General features: G+C 37.6%; 1 protein-coding gene across 2 annotated transcripts in view; it reads right to left on the bottom strand.

Moving 5' to 3' along the window:
- Positions 1-9,574: 9,574 nt before the first annotated feature.
- The window catches only part of FBXO25 (F-box protein 25), a 30,561-nt gene continuing 20,273 nt past the window's right edge, over positions 9,575-19,862 (bottom strand). Inside the window, exons 8-11 of one of the 2 annotated variants that reach the window (XM_027641067.1) lie at positions 19,311-19,493; positions 17,074-17,217; positions 13,290-13,316; positions 9,575-10,823 (exon numbers count right to left, since the gene is read on the bottom strand). In XM_027641067.1, coding sequence (XP_027496868.1) covers positions 10,734-10,823; positions 13,290-13,316; positions 17,074-17,217; positions 19,311-19,493 — 444 coding nt within the window. In that variant the 3' untranslated portion in view covers positions 9,575-10,733. The remainder of the gene's footprint in view (positions 10,824-13,289; positions 13,317-17,073; positions 17,218-19,310; positions 19,494-19,862) is intronic. The other variant, XM_027641068.1, reaches the window with a different exon arrangement.

Raw genomic sequence — 19,862 nt, forward strand, 5'->3', positions numbered from 1 at the left:
GGATATTGAATCTGGATCTAGGTATAAGTTGCTTCTTATGGAAGGGCATATGTTCTCATGTTTTTACGATAGCTGATCCTTGTTCTAAAACCATCTTTTTTGCTTTTTGCTGTGTTGTTCTTTCCCCCCCACCCCATAAGCAATGACTGAATTATACTCTGGCATTTTCAGGGTAGCAGAGTAACTGAGCCATTGCAACTGTGTGCATACACACAACTTCTGAAGCATTTTTGTTATAAAGCTCCGCTTTATTAGCTACTGATATTTTGATTTTTTTGGTAAAAGTAGGTGAAGTGTTAAACTTGAGATTTGAAATGTATATATGACTAATAAAAGTGCCTCTTTTTAGCTTATTGTCTCTCATTAGCGGTGCAGCTGATGCCAGATCCAAAGCTGGTTTCTATTTTGTTTATATGATCCACATAAATGCTACTTTAACATTCATGGGTAAAAATCAAACCAAAAGTTTCATAGGAAATGAACAGTAGGCTTTTTCTCTCCTGATTGTTCAACTGAACTGAAAACTTGACTGCCTAGCGATATGGCCAGTACAGTTGGAAGATCAAGCTAGCATGTCAGAGAAAATCAGCATTTTTACAAGAAAGTATATACCTTTATATAACAGATGTCTTGTAAACATATTTTTGCAAGAAGCTTAAGCTGATGGAAAGGGATGCATGCCATTTTTTTCTAAGCTTGTACCTTGTTTCTGTTATTGCCACATTACTCCTTCCTTAACTCTCTTTTTCTCCTCCCTCCAATTCACATAGAGTTTTCTGGCTTACAGTTCCTACATAGCTATTTTTTGGAGATTCCTGCTGAGATGTGCCTGAAGGGAAACTGTAACAAAATGGTTTGGGTTGTTTTCTTTTTTCCTGATATTAATAGGATGTTAAAAGACATTGTTCTTAAGTTTATATAAAAGAACATTGATGTTTTCTGCTACAAAACAGGATCTTGCAACAACTGGCAAATATATTTGTAAAACTGGCATTAGTTATTGAAAAAATACTGATAGAGAAAAGGTTAGCATTTATATTGCATCATTTAGTCTGTGAGTAAACTCTGTATTTGCCTTGGGCAAATGCATACACTGAGGTTAATTATAGGAAAGAGTTAGTATTCTTGGGTTAAGTATGCTGCATTTTATAGTTTATGGAATACCCTTTAAGGCATGAGCTAGTATTTAGTTTGGTTGTTGGTGCTGACTTAAAAGAACAGAAAAAGATCTGTTAGCAGCTCTTAAAGATGGGCTGAGAACTTTTAATTTCACTCCTGAAGAAACTATTTATACTGTGACCAGTAAAGGTTTTGCCTTGCACATTATACTGTCAAGTGCCTGTTTCTCACCTTGATGACGTGTTTGATGCACAGCTTAACTGCAACCTTTTTCAATTTGTTTTTAGATGTATGATAAAGAATATGCTAACAAATCTGAAGCCTATTATAAAACAAAATTGCATCTAAGTGGGAAATTGAGATATGTAAAATTTCAGTTTCATTCCTAGTGATGAAAGTTTTGGTGTGCTTTTTAAGTGATATTTCCTCAGAAATAACAATTCTAAGGATCAATGTTATCAAATTTAATATAATTTATTGTTATGCTTTAATAATCTATTTGTCTGTTAAGAACTCACGGTGTGAGCTTTCCTTCTCTTATGTTTATAAATGTGTCTGAATTTTCAGAATGGGGTCCTTTCTTCTTTTACCTTCATTAGATGCTTAACTACATTATACATTTATGGGCTTAAGCTATCCACAGCTCCATATGTGGAATAAATGTAGAATATGTTCCTTAAAATTTGTTTTGAAATTGCATTTCAAATTGTGTGAAATGGTTTAGAAGAAGGTAGCATCAAGATTGTACGATAAGATTGCACAAAATAAAATATAGTTTATATTGCTTTCTCGTAGCCAATCTGCATGATCGTTGGCGTGGTTTTCATGGGAATTAAAAGCTTCGTGTGGCTGTTACTAGTCACTTAACCGAGCAAAGTTCTTTCTGAGTATTTTTATTTATTAGCATCATTTGCAAAAAAAGAAAAGTAGTATTTTCCATATGAATAAAGATTTAGTTTGAACTGAAATGCCTCATTCTCTGACATTTTTCTGGTTCCATTTTATTGGTCATGTGAATTTGTTTCCATCTGTGTGGACGTTACTTGTATCATTGTAGAGGGTGGCCAAGGAAGTGACAGTGATGTCTGTCCAAACTCTGTGAATCATACCATCTCGGAAGCTGCAGCATCCTAGATTTAAAGCATCACACATTGCTTTCACAGTGGGAAGAATTAACTGGTTTTAACAAACTACAAATATTTTGCTTTACTGGTGTTTGATTTAAACTTTTTGTTTTGTTTTTTAATTTATTGGCTGTTATGAAAGCTTGGGCAGAGCAGCATTCTTTCCCTAAATATTTCACCAGCTACATGTAAACTGGAGGACCTGGAATGCTTTTGCACACACTGGCCCCATAACGAGGTGAGACCTGCACGTCCTGGACTGCGACACGTGAGGTGCAGCCACTGATACCAGTGGATCAGCTACAGAGGGAAGTGTATTGTCAGCCTCTCATTCTTCCACTCTTGTCTGCTGGCTTTGTGGTTGCCTACATAGACTTAGCAGGGAACATTTAGGCAAGATGTTTCATACTGTAGTGTGGGGACTAGGCAGAACAGAAAATTTTATTCATAAAAGTTGCATTCTTATGGGAAGGAAATCCTGTATCGAGATGGCTCTGACTTGACCCAGGTGGGTCAGGTGCACATCAAGGCAGATGAAAGGGAGTGGAGGGACCTGCATTTCCAGACCTAATGTAGACAAGGACCCTGCCAAATTTTGAGCATAGATGTTCCCACAGCCCAGGTGAATTCAGCCTGGCATCTGTCTCATTTCCAAAACTTTTTGAAATGCTTGTTAATGTATGGGGATGTTAGATGACAAAACTGTAGGTCCTATCTCTGTGCAATTTGAAAACATGAATGTGCATGTTATTTAGCTGTTTCTTGCATATCTAAACTGTTCTTGCTAAATTTATTTTTTTTTCCTGAGTGCCTGTTAGTTTGTTACTGATGTATCAGGGAAATGAAACCACTACTGAGAAGAAGAAAAATAATTTCTAAAAAGGCTTAGTCACTGGTGATAGTTTGCAAAGATGTGTGTCATTAGATGTCTGTCAGACTCTCAAAAATTTGTTATGGAGTGACTGCTTTGTACTGTACAAGATAGGAAATCAGATATATAGGCAAAAAATCCAGTTTAGAAATTGAAAGGAGAGAATTACATTTATTGTAAGTGCAACCAGTAAAATAGCAGAAAAAAGCAATAAAGAATATGAAAACAATCAGAAAATAGGGATATAAATAATAGAAAATTTTATGAAATATATAGTAGCAAACAAAGTGTAGGGAGAAGATGGTTTTTCAAATTATATTTACCAAGAGTTATCACAGGTAATGAAAAAAGAAATACCTGCTCTATATTTGGGAACATATTCTTCCTATTCTGTGTCTAGTATTTACTAAAAGATACAAGAAAGTGGGTATATTCTTTTCAAGTCCATAATAATCTGGTAAAAGCTTGGCTGGCACTTAAATTTTTATGCTGTTGAGACCCAAATAACACTAGTGGGAGCTTAATAACACATTTTGAACTGTGAGTTTACTATTGAAAAAGAATTACGCTCTGCAGAGAAAAACTCACAACTGTATTTTGTAAGATGGGTTTGTCCACTGCTGAAAATAACCATGTGATGTTTTGCTTTCCAGTTGCTCCAAGCTCTTGTACTGAGGAGACTACCTGAACAGCTAAGTAATTTTTCAGAGAATTGGCTGGTTTAATTATTTGAGTTTGTGTGGCAAAACAGGTCAGATTCATTCCTTTAAGTTACCAATATCTTTTGGCCTTTCTTGTCTTCTACCTTTTTCCTTGAAACCCCTGAATGCTATTGACTTACCATCTTGTTTGTCCAGGAGTCATGGATTCTCCACAAGGTCACACTGCTAAATGCTTCTGGTATTTGAGGGACAGAGGAAACACTGGTGTATGTGTTTGTGCTGGAGAAAGGGAGACAAATGTATCATGAGACCAACTACTGCACTTGGCACATTATTTTTTTCCGCCAAAGTTTGCTAATGTGCAAGATGATTAATATTAATTATTCTTTGATTCATTTTATTTTTGTACTTGTCCCATATTAGCTTTTTTTTCTGGGGGGGGAGTCACACATGCAAAAACATCCTGATGACATGAAGACCTACTCTGCTATTTCTTGCATGACTGACACCCCCCTTTTAGTCTGACTTGCCTCAGTTAGTGCCTGTAAACAGTTTATCTTTTGAACATTTGGACAGAAACTTGGCAACCAACATTTGATAGGAAAAACAAAGGAAAACAAGTCAAGCATCATTTCCCATTAGGAAGTAAACCATTGTTTGATAGGATGGAGCACAAGATTCCCAGAAGTCCTACTACAGATAGAGTAATGCTGCACTTTAGGGTTATTTTGAAAATTAAGAGACTTAATGAAATATATACTTGCTCTTTTTTTGTTTCCGTTTTATAAACTCATGTGTCTCCTGAAGAGTATCAACCTGTCTGCAGCGCGTGGCTGTCCTGCTGTGCCCTGCAGGAGAGCAAGTGTGAGTTGACCAAACTGTTGTAGCCAAGGTGGATGGGCCTGTTGGCAGCTGAAGATGGTGGAAAGTCTGAGTTCCTGACCTGTGCTGTGAGAACTGGCTGCACTGGGGATGGGGGAAGGTTTTCAAGACACATAAAGGAGCATCAAGGCATGAAGCACACTATAAAGAGAAGTCCAGAACATCTGAGAATGTTCCTAGGGGTGTTAGTGTCAATATTTACTAATAAGCCAGGGTTTTAGTGTTGGAGAATCAGAACTAACACACAGACAATCCTCTTTCCTGGTGTTTTTTCCTTGTTATCCTATTCAAGACCAGGATTTTTGGCTGTGACGAGCAATTGAAAAGAATGTTCTGTGTGCACAGGTACAGACAGAAAGTTCTGGATGCTTGTAACATCAATGCTCTAACTTGCAGCAAACACTTCTCCAGATCTATATCATACTACTATGCCTATAAATTTAGCTTAATTGATCAAAAATGTAGAAGGTCAGTGCAGGTGGTAGAAGACTGTACCCTTAAATATAGGATCAGCAGAAGGCATATGGCCAGCTTGCAGCAGGAACTTAAGTGGTGGTGTGATTAATTTATTGAAGTTTTAGTTGATCTGAACACCTCCATCTAGTATCCTGATTCTTCAAATGCTGTACTTTCAGCCTCCTCCCATTCTCTGCTTTTTTACCAGATTTCTGAGATCTCTTAAGAGCTTTCTCCATCCTTCCCTTTCTTCTCTGAGATCCCTGATGATTCCACTTTAGTGTCAGGATAATTTTTTCCCCTTTTAGTGGATGAATGTATTTGGTCTACCTGAGATGGGGTTCAGAGGTACAGAGTGGGAAATGCTACTGCTGGAGCTGCTGCATTATGGTCATGAAAATGTAATGAAAAGTATTGCTTTTATAAATTCACCAAGTTCTAAAGGGATACCATTGAGTTAAGAAGGCGAGTACAGGTTTACAGCTTTAAAAGTCAACAGTAGGAAAAAAGCTAAAAATAACTACTATGTCTGAAGAATAACGGGGACCAAAACATTGTGAAGAGGTGCTCCCAGCATGCAGAACTTTGTTCCATAATCTAAGCATTGTGTGGGGATGACAGCTGATTTCAGCAAATAAATTATTCTTCCATTATTGGTCTGCTATAAACACTACAGAAAAACAGCATTCAAATGGAAAGAGCATATATAAATTAAATACGTAAATGTAGAACTAAGTGGCAGCTGTTTGTGTGTGCCTTGAAAATTATTAGAACTTTCAGCTGAAGGTGCAATGACTGTAAAGAGCAACAAATATAAAGCTGAACATGTTTTATTCATATTTGTAGAAGAATGTACACATAAACCTGCAGAAGGTTCATTAGGCATTACCAGCATGTCTGACAGGCAGAGGGAGAGATCTGTGTGTGGCACAGAGAACAGCCCATGGGAATTGAAAGAAAAGACACCCAGCTTTTCTCTCACCTCTCATGTTCTGAATCCACTTCTCTATCATGTCCTTCCATACAGACATTTTAAGAATTAAAGGTAACCCTTAACCTACTGAACTTCACAGGAATTTTGCTGGGAATTATGTTCCAATGTCTTTGAAGGGGTTGGAACTGAGCCTTGCAGCTGAAAGCATAGAAACAGTACAAATTAATAGCATAATTAGCTAATGCTTCAATGTTCTGAACTGTAATTTAGCAACTGTATCCAAACATTTGATTTTGATTTATTTAATGCTGGTATCTCTCTAGCTCTATGCCAGTTCAAGCAACCTTAGTTGGATATTAAGCGTCTAGCCTTCCTCTAACTTCTTTGCCAATGATTGATCTGTAACTATGCTAATTTGTACATCAGGAGATCCAAAGTTTTGTGCTACTGTTCCCTATTCCACCCTCTCCTTTCTGCTAGCTCTCATTGCTGCTGCCTTCTAGACCACAAAAATGCCACTAGTCTTTCAGTCCTATTCCTAGTGGTTATATTTTGGTTTGAGCTAAATGTTTTCTTGAAGTTCAGCTTCTTCCTTCTCCAAAATCAAGTTTATGCATTACCCAGGGATGGGGAGCAGGGGAAGGAAAAGAGGAGGGTCCAGCTCCTCTGCTACTCTGCCTCGATCCTATCTGACATCCAAAGAGAAAGGCTCACTCAGTGCCTTTGGAATAGGTCCATGGCAGAGTGTCTTCTCCCAGAAAAAGGTGAATAAAACTTTTGGGAGAGAATATAACAAAACAAGCAAGGAGTCTCTCAGAGACAGGAGGCAGTGACTGGGGCAGGTGTTGGGGAGGGGGAAAGAAGATCCTGTTTTTCAAAATTGTAATTTCAAGCTCATTTTGCACTGTGGCAGAGAACATCCTGATTGCCTTTGAATCAGTATTGTTTTTTCAGGACTAGAATTCAATAAAACTCAGATCACCTGAACTTGTGATGTGATCACGTAGGGGCCAGAGTTAGAACATGATTTCTTACCACTGCCACTGCAAAATCTGTAAACAGATCCAGGTCTGGGGACAAAAGCTGGGGAGCAAAAGAAATGTGTGCTGTAGAGATTTAGTACACGTTTCAAGGCACTTTTTCTGCTTTAGGGAACAGCACCTGCGTTTCTGTGCATGGGACAGTCAGCACACAGGAGGACAGAGAGCAGATGTTTTACTTTAAGTAATGACTTTCTCCTGGGTTACAACACTTTAGGTTACATGAGTAAGTACTGATGTAAAGGAAAATGAGATGAATTCAGACCTTCAAAATATATTCTTTACTTTGGGTGAGGTATTAATATGATTGTTATCCTAAAGGTGAAATCCTCTCCCCTTTCCATCTCTTTGAGATATAAAAAAAACCCCAACCAAAACCAAATAAGACAACACAAACCATATTGATCATAATCACTGCCTTAGCTTTTTTGATAGGTGACACAATTAAAAGCTATCTTCTTATGCAGCCAATGACTTCACATCATGTAGTCACTCTTAATCAAGCTCTAGTATCTGCCTAGTCTAAGAAATGCATTCACTAAATATTTAACTAGCTAGGGGAACTATTCCCAAAGCTCAGTTTTGCCGAGTGTTAAAAGCTTGTAACACTGCTCATGACAGTGTGATTCTGCACTCAAGGTCTTTAAGATATAAAAAATAATTAATAGCCCTGCACTGAAATGCTTCTCAGAACATGTATGCACATCTTTTCTCTCCCTCCCCTTTTTCTTTTTTTGTTAGCCTGAAAGAAAGGCTGCTGGTTTTTGGACCTGGGCATCCTGGTGGGCACCAAGCTGAACATGAGCCAAGAAGTGTGCCCTTGACACAATAAGGTTAATGGGCTGCAACACAGATAAGGTTAATGAGCTGCATGGACCTGTTGAAGGGAGTCAAGTGAAGGGTCATACAGGTCATGAAGGGATTGGAGCATCTGTTCTGTGAGGAAAAGCTGAGAGAGCTGGAACTGTTCAGTCTGGAGAAGAGAAGGCTCAGGGGGATCTCATCAATGTCTATAAATACCTGAAGGGAGGGTGGGAGGAGAAGACAACCAAGTTCTTGTCAGTGGAAACCACTGAAAGGACCAGAGGCAAGGGGCACAAGTTGTAACACAGGAGGTGCCATCTGAACATCAGGAAACACTTTGTTACTGTGAGGGTAACCAAGCACTGGTACAGGCTGCCCAAAGAGGCTGTAGAGTCTCCTTCCTTGGAGATACTCAAAAGCCATCTGGCCGTGGTTCTGGACAAAGTCCTGGACAATCAGCTTGTTAAGCCCTGCTTAACAGGGTCCCTTCCACGCTCAACCAACCTGTGAATGTAGAATGAAGAATACAAGGCAGAATCCTGGTTGTTGTCGTCTACTGCCACCTCAGACCTGTGGGATGGACTGGTTATCCTGAATGGCCTGTCTCAGAACAAAACATTCAGCCTGTCAAAGGCTTTTTGCTACAGAAGGTAGAGCAAGACAGCAAGTGGGGAAAGAGAAAGTGCTGTCACTTGACATTTCTAAGAGAACTGAAAATTAATTATTACCAATACTGATTTTTCCAAACCTATCTTTAAGTTCTTACAAGCCATTTTAAGTAATTTCTCTCCCTCCTCAATTCAGTGGCTAGGGGAGGTCTCTTACAGCTCTCTTAATACCTTTCCCCAGTTGTCACATTTGTCTCTTCAGTGATGGGCAGCTCCCAGGTAACAGTGGGTCCCTTACAAGCTTGCATTCTGTCTGCAGGAGATGGTTCCACACAGTCCCTGATCAGAGACCTTCAGTCAGCACGATGGGGGAAGAGCTCGCAGCAGTATTAAATCAAATGCTTAAAACCTTTCTTTCAAGCTCTCAGAGAAAGCAGGTAGCATCCATGTATTTAGATGCAGTTTCATGAAGGGAGTGATTAATGGATGTAAGCCATCAGCAACCTCTGTCAAGGTTACCCAGGTCACATACGTGGGAAAGCACATCAGCAACTCTTACATGAGTTAAATAAATGGGGTGCAAAATGTTGTTAAAGAAGGGCTGCTGGTTCCTTAACAAATCCAGTGGCTACAGCAGTGCTTGGGCTGGGAAAGCAGGGCTTGCAGCAACGTTCTGAATGAAGAGGAATAAGAATGGATGTCCTTAGCTCCACACCTGATCACTACCATAGCCATGGTCAACACCTGAATTGAAAGAAGAAAAGAAGTCCACAAAACCCTGTATTGAAAAATCCACCTATCAGCAAAGTCAATGGATAAGGTTGGTATATTACCAAGATTCAAGTTAAACTATCTTTCGAGGAAATAAATATTCTCCTCTTCTTGTGCAGCCTATTAACAGCCCAACTATCCTATTAAAAAAAAGTGCTAATACAACCAGTTACTGAAAAGCAGTGTCACTTGGACTGGTTGTAAGCTTCTCATTCCATGACCAATTACTACAGAGAACAGGTTATAGAAAGATCTTACAAAATACAAATTGATTCATCTCTGTGCACTGGAGACTTCTAGAAATAACAGATAAAACCATGATTTATTACACTGTACAAAACTAGATTCAGAACAGGCAAGTGCAGAATATGGTACATAATTTATTTTTTCTGTACATTACATATTTTTAAATTTCACTGACAAACCCAAAACTTCCCTAATTTTTCCTTTACCTGCCTAAGCCAAGCAATTTAGTTTGTTCTACAGGATACATGAAAATAACTTCCTTGAGAATTTATCATCTGATTAACTTGGCAGAAGGTGCTTGAGCTCAAACTGACCTTCAGTGTTCCCCATAGCTTCAAACCCCCAAGGTTAGAACCTCGGTTGGTAGCATAGGCTTCTGCCACTGTACCAGAATGAGCAACTCCATTCTCCTTAAATTTCAATAATTTCTTCTTCTTAGAAGATGAATTAATGCGGTTGCATTTGTAGACATTCCAAACAGTATAAATGAAGGCTGTAGCTACCATCAGAAAAATGAGATTTCCAGTAGCCCCAGACTGGTGTCGAGTTCTGCGGGATGTGCTAAGATAGGTTATATATGTTTAATAAAGTCTTTAAGAAAAATAAATATATTTGCATAACGTATGTACAAAGATTGGTTGATTTCCTTCATTCATATAGGTTCAACAGCAGATATAACCACAGTTATATTTTATTCACTACCTCACAATGATTAATGTCACCCTGGTAAAGATGTAGTAAGAGTCTAAGAGAATATTGGCCTATTCTTTATAATAGTGCAAATTATACGGAGGTGTTTTGAAAACTGTGGCTTAAAGAAAGAAGGATTAACAAAAAAACCCCTCCTTTGGTCCCTGCAAGAGTAGTTTAATTCTTCCATGAAATTTTCAAAACTCCCCCACATAATTTTAACCAACTATTAAGGCGTCAAAAGCATGGATTTAAAGTTGAGATTTAAGTGGTCTTTCTTGGACTTAAAAAAAAGTCCACTGCAGATTTCCTGACAAAGATATTTTTTTAATGCATCTCCTTCTCCTCCTGTCTTTTCTGCACAAAAGCAATACACCAAATAAACCTGTCTGATAATCTCCCCCACACATTTTTTTAAACTACAGTAAAACATTACACTTAAATATATTGCACAAAAAGCATAACATATCCTGCCTGACTCTTCACAAAAATGGCCACGAACACAGGAGAACAGCTACTGAACACCTCAAAATTTGAATAGATCAATGAAATGCTGAGGAGATACTGGCATGAGACAGGTGTTTGGATCACTGGCTGTGCAGGGATGTCCTGTATCCTGCAAAATGAAGGAGAAAAAAAAAGTAAGTTCTCTTTCCATATTTCACCCCCAATTCAGGAAAAAAAAAAAAGGGAAAAATTCTCTCCTCCTAGCAAAATCAGAACCTTAGTTGGAGCTCTTGAAAAAGTCTCATCTTCCTTATCCATTATTTTTTGATAAATGTAATAAATAAAAAGGCAAAAAGGCAACTGCTTTGTTGAACTTAAATTATCTGTTTAATCAAAAGCTGAAGTCAATTATTCCTCTGGGGAAAAATTAGCCCCTTTCTTTGAAAGTGATGGGCAGCAGACACTTCCTCAAAAAACCTGAACAGCATGTTTGAAATCCCAGTCTTAAAAGTTTTTCTACTTTGCTATTTTTCACCCAGTATCCTTCTTTCCTCTCATTCCTACCTTTTCCCCACCTGAAAGCATTGCCTTAAAGCAGAAGTGAGCACCCAGGCAAGTTAGGACTATTTAAGTCAGACAGGAAAGGCTTTGCCATTACAAATTCACTAAGCCTGCAGTGTTTTCTTTCACATTACTTGAAACTTTACCTCAGCAGAACTGTCTGATTATTTAAGATTCAAACTGCTCTTTGAATTAAAAGTTCCGTTTTGCACCTTATTAGAACTCCCCAAGGGAAGGAAATGAGGTGTAATGAGAAGAAGGCCCCAGACAGTTCAATGGAGAAGTTAAACACCTCGTTCAATACTGTTGTAAGGCTCAGAACCTGTCCTCACCAGGTTTTAAGGGGTTTCTCTCCCTTTTCCACCAGTGTTGATGAATTCACCATGTGAGGCAAGAAAACTAGATAAATACATGGCAAGTAGATCAGAGACTACTGTGGTCTCCATTGCTTTTGTCTCCATAGGAAGTGAAGTTACATGCAATTCAGTTAGTAGAAGGAAACCTGTAAGTGAATTTTTTTCCTCACTGCCACATTCCCACCCAAAGTCTTTGCAGCACCAAAGTGCAGTAGGTGAAACACATTCTGAATACTACTCAGCTTCATGTTCTAAATACTATGCAGCTTTTCCAATGAAATTTGTTACTCTATTGATATATTGTTTGTGTTTTCCCATTGCGTCTATAGATGAGTACATTAATATACCATGTGGTATCACCTCCTTATCCTCCCACTTTTTTAACAATTGCTTTAACATCACCTAAGAAACAGGTTAGAAACAGTTGTTAGATTCGTGACACAGAGGGGAAAAACAAACAAAGAGACCCAGGTAGAACTGCCTACTGGGGGAGGCTGCAGATGAGCAAGAACAGACGACAAAGACCAAAACCAGAAGTGTTAAACTTAACACCTTCATCTTGAGATGACATCTACAAGGAAGAGCTACACCACATCAGAAAACACTCTCAAAGGTAGTTGCTGATGGCCTATTGTCTTCTCTACCCCTTGCTGTGCCAGTGTCATGCTTCCAGGAAAACACACCATCAGAATTGTAATTCTGGAAAAGAAGGTAGGGTTTGTCCTCTTTTAGAACTTATTTATACCCCTGAATATTTTAGAATTTGTAACATGCTATCTGCTTTCTCTGCACATCATTATAAAAACACTTTTGTGTTTTCCTGACTGCCTAGTCAGGAATTACAGGTCCAATAAAAATCTCAGAGGTCAGTTCTTAGTTATTGAACCAACACAGACAGAAATTTTACAGCGAAAAAAAGAAGAATCATAACTTTCCTGTAATGAGTATTCCTCCCTCTAAGAGAAATATATTTTCATTGGAGCTACATTTATTAATGTGTTCAAATCATTGATTTTCAGCGTATCAAAGCTAAAACAGATTTCTTTTAAGGTAAAATGATAATTCCCCAGAAGGAGTATTTACTGTCAAATGTAGTTGTTCTCCTCAAACTTTATCACAGCTGGACATTAAGAACCTCTGTGTAAGTATTTTCACCATTTCTTCATTCAGAAAACAATGATATAATTGCCTCCCCCAACTCTCCCAAGTCACATGCAGCCTGTTCTGGGAATTTCCCTTTCAAAAAGGTATACAGGACTACAGCATTCCAAGTGGAGTAAAACCAATTTTATTTGCATTAAGGAAAGTTATTGAAGTACATGCTATTCTTTTCAGATTTAAGTACTGAATTAAATACATCAGGGAGTGCAGGAATAGTTTATAACACCGAGTGCAGAGAAACCTATTTCTTAGCAAAATCTGGCTGATCTCACTAACACCATTGCCCCTATGTTTGTTAGAATTTGAATTAGACCCTAGTTTAAATGGCATTAACAGGGAATATGGCAATAATGAAAGACAAAACTGACAAAAAAGTGAGATGGAAAGTCATCACTGCCTTTACCTAACAGGGAAAAAACCTGAAGTATTCCTGCTGCTAAACTAATGTGGGGAAACAAAAATCAAAACAAAGAGTATCAGACAATTAGAAATGAACACACTATTCACTTCAGCATTACAGAACAGTTACCAATGAAAACAGATGAGACAGGCAATACCTGGAGTAACAAAGCAAGGTGGTAGTCCTTTTGAGATCATGAAGAAGGAAGCAGGAAGGAGAGCAGTAAAGTAAAAGAAGTAGAGTTAAGGTTTATGCTGTTTAGAAAAAGTCTTTTATTCTTGTGGCAAATCACAAGCAGGTTTGTGAGAACCTATACCAGCACAAGACCCAGGAAGACTAAGACCAAGTGTGAAGCATACCACTTATGCAAAGTGTTTTCATAAAGCCTTGGATACTGAAAGAAGAAAAGGTATTTCAGCTTCTGTGGCCATGTCTGGGATAACTGAAAAGTGCTATGTAGTGTGCTAAAGAAAAGACCTGTCACAACTGCAATGATCCCCAGTTGAACAGAAGAAATAATAAACACAAAAAGCAGTCACAGAGGCATCAGTCGACAATTAGTTTGTCATTACTTTTGCACTACTGAAATTATGTATTTTTCTCAGTTTCATCATGGACATATGTATCTTTTACCAAAAAGTCACTTCTGAAAACAGTCATTCAATATGAAAAGTTTCTTATAATCACTCCCTCCTCTAACACAGAAGAATACTAGAGTCACTGTACTTCTAACAATGATTTAGGAGTCTCTTACATACTATATTTAACATTACTTTGGTCACAGGCTTTAGACAAATACACGAATACAAATGCCTCTTCTCAAAAAGCTCTTTAAGCCTGTTAAAAGAAACACTATGATTATTATAGCATACTGAAAGAGTGAAAAGTCATTTCTCTACTTCAACAGTTTGCTAATTCAACTCAGGAGCCATCAGTCCCTTCTTCTGCAAGGCCTTCTTTGAAAAGGGCACAAAATGCAGGACTGCAATAACTTCCTGTGTGTAGGCCTCTCACATTGCAAGCAATTATGTTAGATTACTAATTTCATACACTGATGAAAATTCTTCTCATCACTAGTTAGGCCTGTACCTTGGGGCTATTTCAGAACCTTGTGGCTTTGGTTCTTAGAAACTCTTAACTCTCAGCATGTTTACCCAAAATGACTTGTTTCATTCAAACAATTGTACTTTTCAGTGGCAGTGCTACATTGACAGTTGTACTTGATCTTAAAGGTCTCTTCCAACCTTGATTCTATGATGTTCCTCTGTAAAGTAACTGTGATTTCTCTTTTAAAGTTTGGGCTTGGTGATGTTTTGTTGTGGTTTTTTTTGTTGGCTTTTTTTTTTGCCATACACCCAATAGAATTAGTCAGAGTAAAAGCTTCAGTTGAGAACAAAAATGTATAATATGATATATTGATATACATATGTAATTTATCAATTTGTCTAATCAAGTATGATGCTGAAGCTTGAATGAATTGCCAAAACCTGATAAAAGTTCTTTCTGATTAAGAAATATTTTCACTTAGCATGGAATTTATCTAGAATTAATAACCTACCTCCTCTCCCTCTGCCTCCTACCTCTGCTTTGCTTCTCACCTCTCTTGAGAAAGCTTGGGAAAGGGTATAGATACAAGTGCCTGAACAAGAAAGCAGAACTATTTCCCCTCGCCCCCCATAACTCAGTGATCAACACTACTTGACCCACATTGCCCTGTAAAGAGAGGGATGGTTTTTCGGACCAAAGATTAAGGTCTCAGTGTCCCTGCAAATAAAGGTGACAATTGTGCATAAATCAATTCAATTAAGCTTTTTCGGCCTGATCAAATATTTCTTTTAAGACAGGGACAAGGCTTAGATACCAAGACCTAGAGAAGGAAAACTGCAATGGAGGCTCACAGGTTGGAAGGGACCTCAGGAGGTCTCCAGCTCAGCCTCCTGCTCAAAGCAGGGTAAACTGTGGGATCAGACCAGGTTGTTCTGAGCTTTTTTCAGTCAGGTCCTGAACACATCCAAGGACAGAAACTGCATCAACCCTACAGTAAACTGTTCCCTTGCTTGGCTGTCCTTGTGGCAGGCTTTTAGGTTCCTCTGAAAAAGCCTTCTCCAGCCTCTCCTCACAGGGCAAGTCCTCAAGCCTCCTGATTATTTGAGTCTCACCTGAATTTCATCCAGTTTATCAGTATCTTTTTTGTATTGGGACCCCAGCTGGATGCAGTGTCCTGGATGCAGTATCCCAGATGCAGTCTAATGAGTGCTGCATGGAAAGGGATGATGGCTTTCCTCAACCTGCTGACTGTGCTCTTGTTAAAACAGCTGATCCCAAACATTTGATATAGAGTTTTAATGAAGAAGCATGCAACTTATCTATAACTGCACCATCACTTTAAGACTTGCTCAAATCTCCAGAATGAGGCAGTCAGCACTGAAATGGTGATGTAGTAGGTACTGCTCATTAATCCATAGTATCTTTAGAACTTACTGTGCTGTGTTTCACTAAAAATATAAAAGCCCAAAATGAGACCTATTTTTCTGGTAGTAGATTGGAGTAGTCAAGGTAACAAGACATCGGCCTGCACAGGTTCACTGCCCCTTACTGTCACATACCATCTCTGAAGTTAAATATTTAATGCCAAACACATTTTAGTAATTTCTAGTATTAGAGTTATACATTCAATTATACCAAGATCAGAATGAAAGAAACTAACTGTAGAAAGCATTTACCCTTTACACAGCCAAGGCAGACAATCCAAAGAAATCTGGTACCACAAATGCCCACCTGCATGCATGCTGTGTGCTTACCTTTGAAACTTCCCCTTCCAAAGAGAAAACTTTACCCTGCATATTGGGCCAGGTGTCAAAGAATTATTCCACTGTAATGAAAGTTCTTAGACATTCTTGACACAGATCCTTCAACAAATGCCCAGGCTTTTCACAGTAGAAGCCAATTCTGGCTATCTGCTTTCCTACTATTAATTTAGCAAAACATTAGTACCTGGAAGGGCTCTATGATATCAAGAATACTAAAATTCTAGATAACATCATTAAGTAACATACTATTTCTATGAAAGCCAGGCTTACCCTGTTAAATGACTTAGGTTTTTTTAAGTAAAAAAGCCTCACACTGACATGCCACTCCTCTTAAACATCACAGAAAGATGAAACAAGAACAACTAATTTCCGTTAATTAAAACATGAGTAATATGATTTTTTTCCCAAGATTTCTCAAACATTTCTTGCTCTTTGCTGTCTACTTAACACTACCCATATCTGATCTTTCAGCTGCAAAATTAAAGAAGTCTCACTAACTGGAAGGCAATGTTATGGTGCAACCCCAAGTAAAAGCAGGACAATGAAATCACACACAAGTTAAACAAGAAAATGCACTACTGAAGTTAAAATTATCCTGTAACTCAGCATGTGCTTCATTGTAAACATAAAAATCAATATAAAACACATTTTAAATGAAGTTTCAAACACTCCTGCAAGCTTCATATGGGACAGAAGCAAGACTATAAAAATACAGAGCTTCACACCAATGTGGTAGGAATACTGTAGTAATTAGTTCTCATTAGAGACGTATTGATTACCATGTCATCATCAGCGAATCCTAACTTCAGACTACTCCCTAATAACTTTCTATAAGATTAAATAGATACAAAAAGACAGAGTGCAACTCTTTTCCACATGCCACTTTTCATTGTAATTCTAAGTACGGAGGTTATCAGGTATCAAGAGATAAGAACACAAGATAAAGAACAACTTTAGAATTGAATACTGATTTTTTATGGAAGTTTTATACATTATTTTAAAGTTAGATACTAGTTACCCAATCATATTTTTCATGAGAAACCCAAGAAGATGATCTTGATATTTTTCTTTTCAGGTGATGACCACTAGCTGTTAGAACATATTTCTGATTATCTGTTTCAAAGCTCTTACCTTCCAAAACAGAATACTACAGTGTCGACAGAAATGCAAGGTGTCCCCGTACTGTTCCTTTATTGGGTAATATTTCTGAAGTGCAAAGTACATCAACTTCCAGTCAATGTGACCTTTCTCTGATGGAATCAAATGCCTACAAAACTAGACATAAAATTAATACCTTCTTTTAAAATTGTAATCAAATCAGGTAAAGGACGGGGGAAGATGGGGAAAAGGTAGTTAAACTGAAGTTTTGTAACTAGAATTCTTTGAAGACAATATTCTGACATCATACATCTCTGCAAAGCCGTGAGAGAAACCTGGCCACAAAAAAAAAAAAGAAAAAAGATGGATGGCAAATACTAAAAATAGGAGGGTGCATATTTGCCAAGAAAAAGTAGGCCATACACAGCTGATCTAACTCTACTGTCTCAAAATGATTCTAATTATAGTTAAGAACCATTTAACAAAAACAGTATTTAGAGCTGTAAGTAATTAATTTTATAGTTTTTAAAAAAAACTGAGGAATGAGATTTAAAAAACATGATCATGCATTACAGATCAGTTTTCTGTTAAAACATTAACTATGGATTTAAATAATGCTTTTTTTTTAAATTTTAAAAGCATATACATGATTTTTTTTCACATCTGGTGATCTTTCTAGAAGGATAGCAATAATCAGTGATTGTTGTACTTCTTGGGGACCTAATCTCCATGTAAAGCTTAGCTGATGCACAACAGCTATTTCTCCCCTGCTTAATACAGCCAAGGTTTATTAAGCATGTATTTATAAAAGGCTTCTGTTCCACTCAGTGTGGATTAATGCTAATATAGTGAGGGCTTTCTTCTTTCAGAAGACAACTCCTAGATGGGGCGAATAGCATTGCCTTTCTGATTTCAGCTACACTTGGTTTCACAGTAACTTCCCTGTTTAAAGGTCTCATTTTTTCCAAAAGTGCTCTTCAGATGTCAAGTATGTTTTTGTGGTTGTTTCAATGGTTCAACAAATATACTGAAGAGCACACAAAAACCAACCTAACATGATTCTGTAGCTTATTAAGGCAGCATACTTGTAAACAGAAGAAGCAGGATTTTCAAGCAGCAGATATGGGAAAATAAATAAAATCATTAGATTCCTATCACTAATTACTTAGCAAGAAATTGAATGTGAACATTCAGGAACACACTGGAAACACTCTGTACAAGCGTTCTTTATGAGGCACAAGGATAGTTAATTCTACTGAAATACTGAAGAGATCTTCTAGCATTACCTTAGTAAAACAGCTTCCTCTCCTACCAGTTTTGTCACTGTTCAAAAGAGCTTTGCTCATCTACCCCCAAAATACACTCAACTGCTACCTAAGCTTAAATTTCTTATCCTCATAACTTCACATTGCATTCTTCTCAGCTTCTGAAAGAAGGTTTTTCAGTTTGCTTTTGCCCGTTTATTTTCTCCAGGAACTTAATTTTAAAGCCTTTCATCTCACATAAAATTCTTATTTGGGTTAATTGATCTTCACTTCTTTCTTTTCTGTTATAATGATACTTAATCTGGCAGTCACCAACCAAACGGTGTCACTTCAACCTGTCAGATTTAAGAATGGGCACTTTTGCTTCCTCCATTCTGAATGTACCAGGATTTGAAAGTTCTTCTTCCAGTTCTGATGTAACTACTACTTTCATAGGTTTATTTTCACCTAAACTGATTTTATCTCAGCATTTATTATTGCCAGAAAATTAAGACAGTTCTGGAGTCATTCCTAGATTACTTTAATGCTCTTTATGAGGAAGTGACAGAAAAGCACCATTTCTTTTTTTGTTGTTAATTTCAAAATCTCAAGCATTTATTCTATTCCTTTTTTGCAGAAATCCAATTTTGGCTTCACCAGACTATTCATGTAACCTAAAAGGTCAAGCAATCTGACTAGCTTGGTTAGTAATGTAAGTTCTACTTTAGGTACTAAAGTTAGGAACACCTTAGAGGTCTCCTTTACCGTACTTGCTGGGGATTGTGCAGTTTTTAAAGAAACATCTTTTGAAAAAACAGTTTTTAAAATAATGCAAGGAAACAGCCCAATAGTTATCCTAAACTCACAGACATGCTGAATACCATAGTTAGTAGCAACCAAGGCCCCCCAAAAGAACCCCTTCACTGTTAGTCCACAATGTCACACTTACCTCAAAAACTGTGAGTTCAAATTGTGAGTACACCATATCACAAAGGCTACATTTATACAAATGTCAGAGTTTATTACCTGCTTTTCCGCAAAATGGTACTGGCAGAGTTTTTTCCACAACTGTCTGTCTTCACTAAGCATGTACAAAGTTGGGGTCACTTGACCCAGAGTAATAATGTCCCAGCCATCAGAGAACCTGTATAAGATGTTATTCAGCATATGGAGAGGGAGATCCATGAGCGTAAGACCATTGTTGACTTGCTGGAAATAAGAGTTGAAGACTTTTAGCTACAAAACCTTGACAGTATAAGGTGCAAATACGATTCTTACTTTAAAGGTATCTCAGGTCTTAGTTGTTCGAAAACATTGAGTAAAATCTATGTTTAAGTCTTGCCTACCATTATTCTCTACCTGTTGTTGTTGAAAACTTTAATGATTAGAGGTACAGAAGGAGCTACAGACTGTAGCTTTATAACTTATAGCTTTTCTACAGTTAAAATAAACATATCCTAAATTATTTATTTAAAGTTCAAATAATTTTTAAAACACTTCTTACAAAATAATAGTATGCAATCTTGAAAACTACATATTTTCAGTATGTATATACATATATTCAATTCCACCTTTGAG

The sequence above is a fragment of the Corapipo altera genome, unplaced genomic scaffold (assembly GCF_003945725.1).
Source record: "Corapipo altera isolate COAL_440 unplaced genomic scaffold, ASM394572v1 46, whole genome shotgun sequence".
NCBI classification, from domain to species: Eukaryota; Metazoa; Chordata; class Aves; order Passeriformes; family Pipridae; genus Corapipo; species Corapipo altera.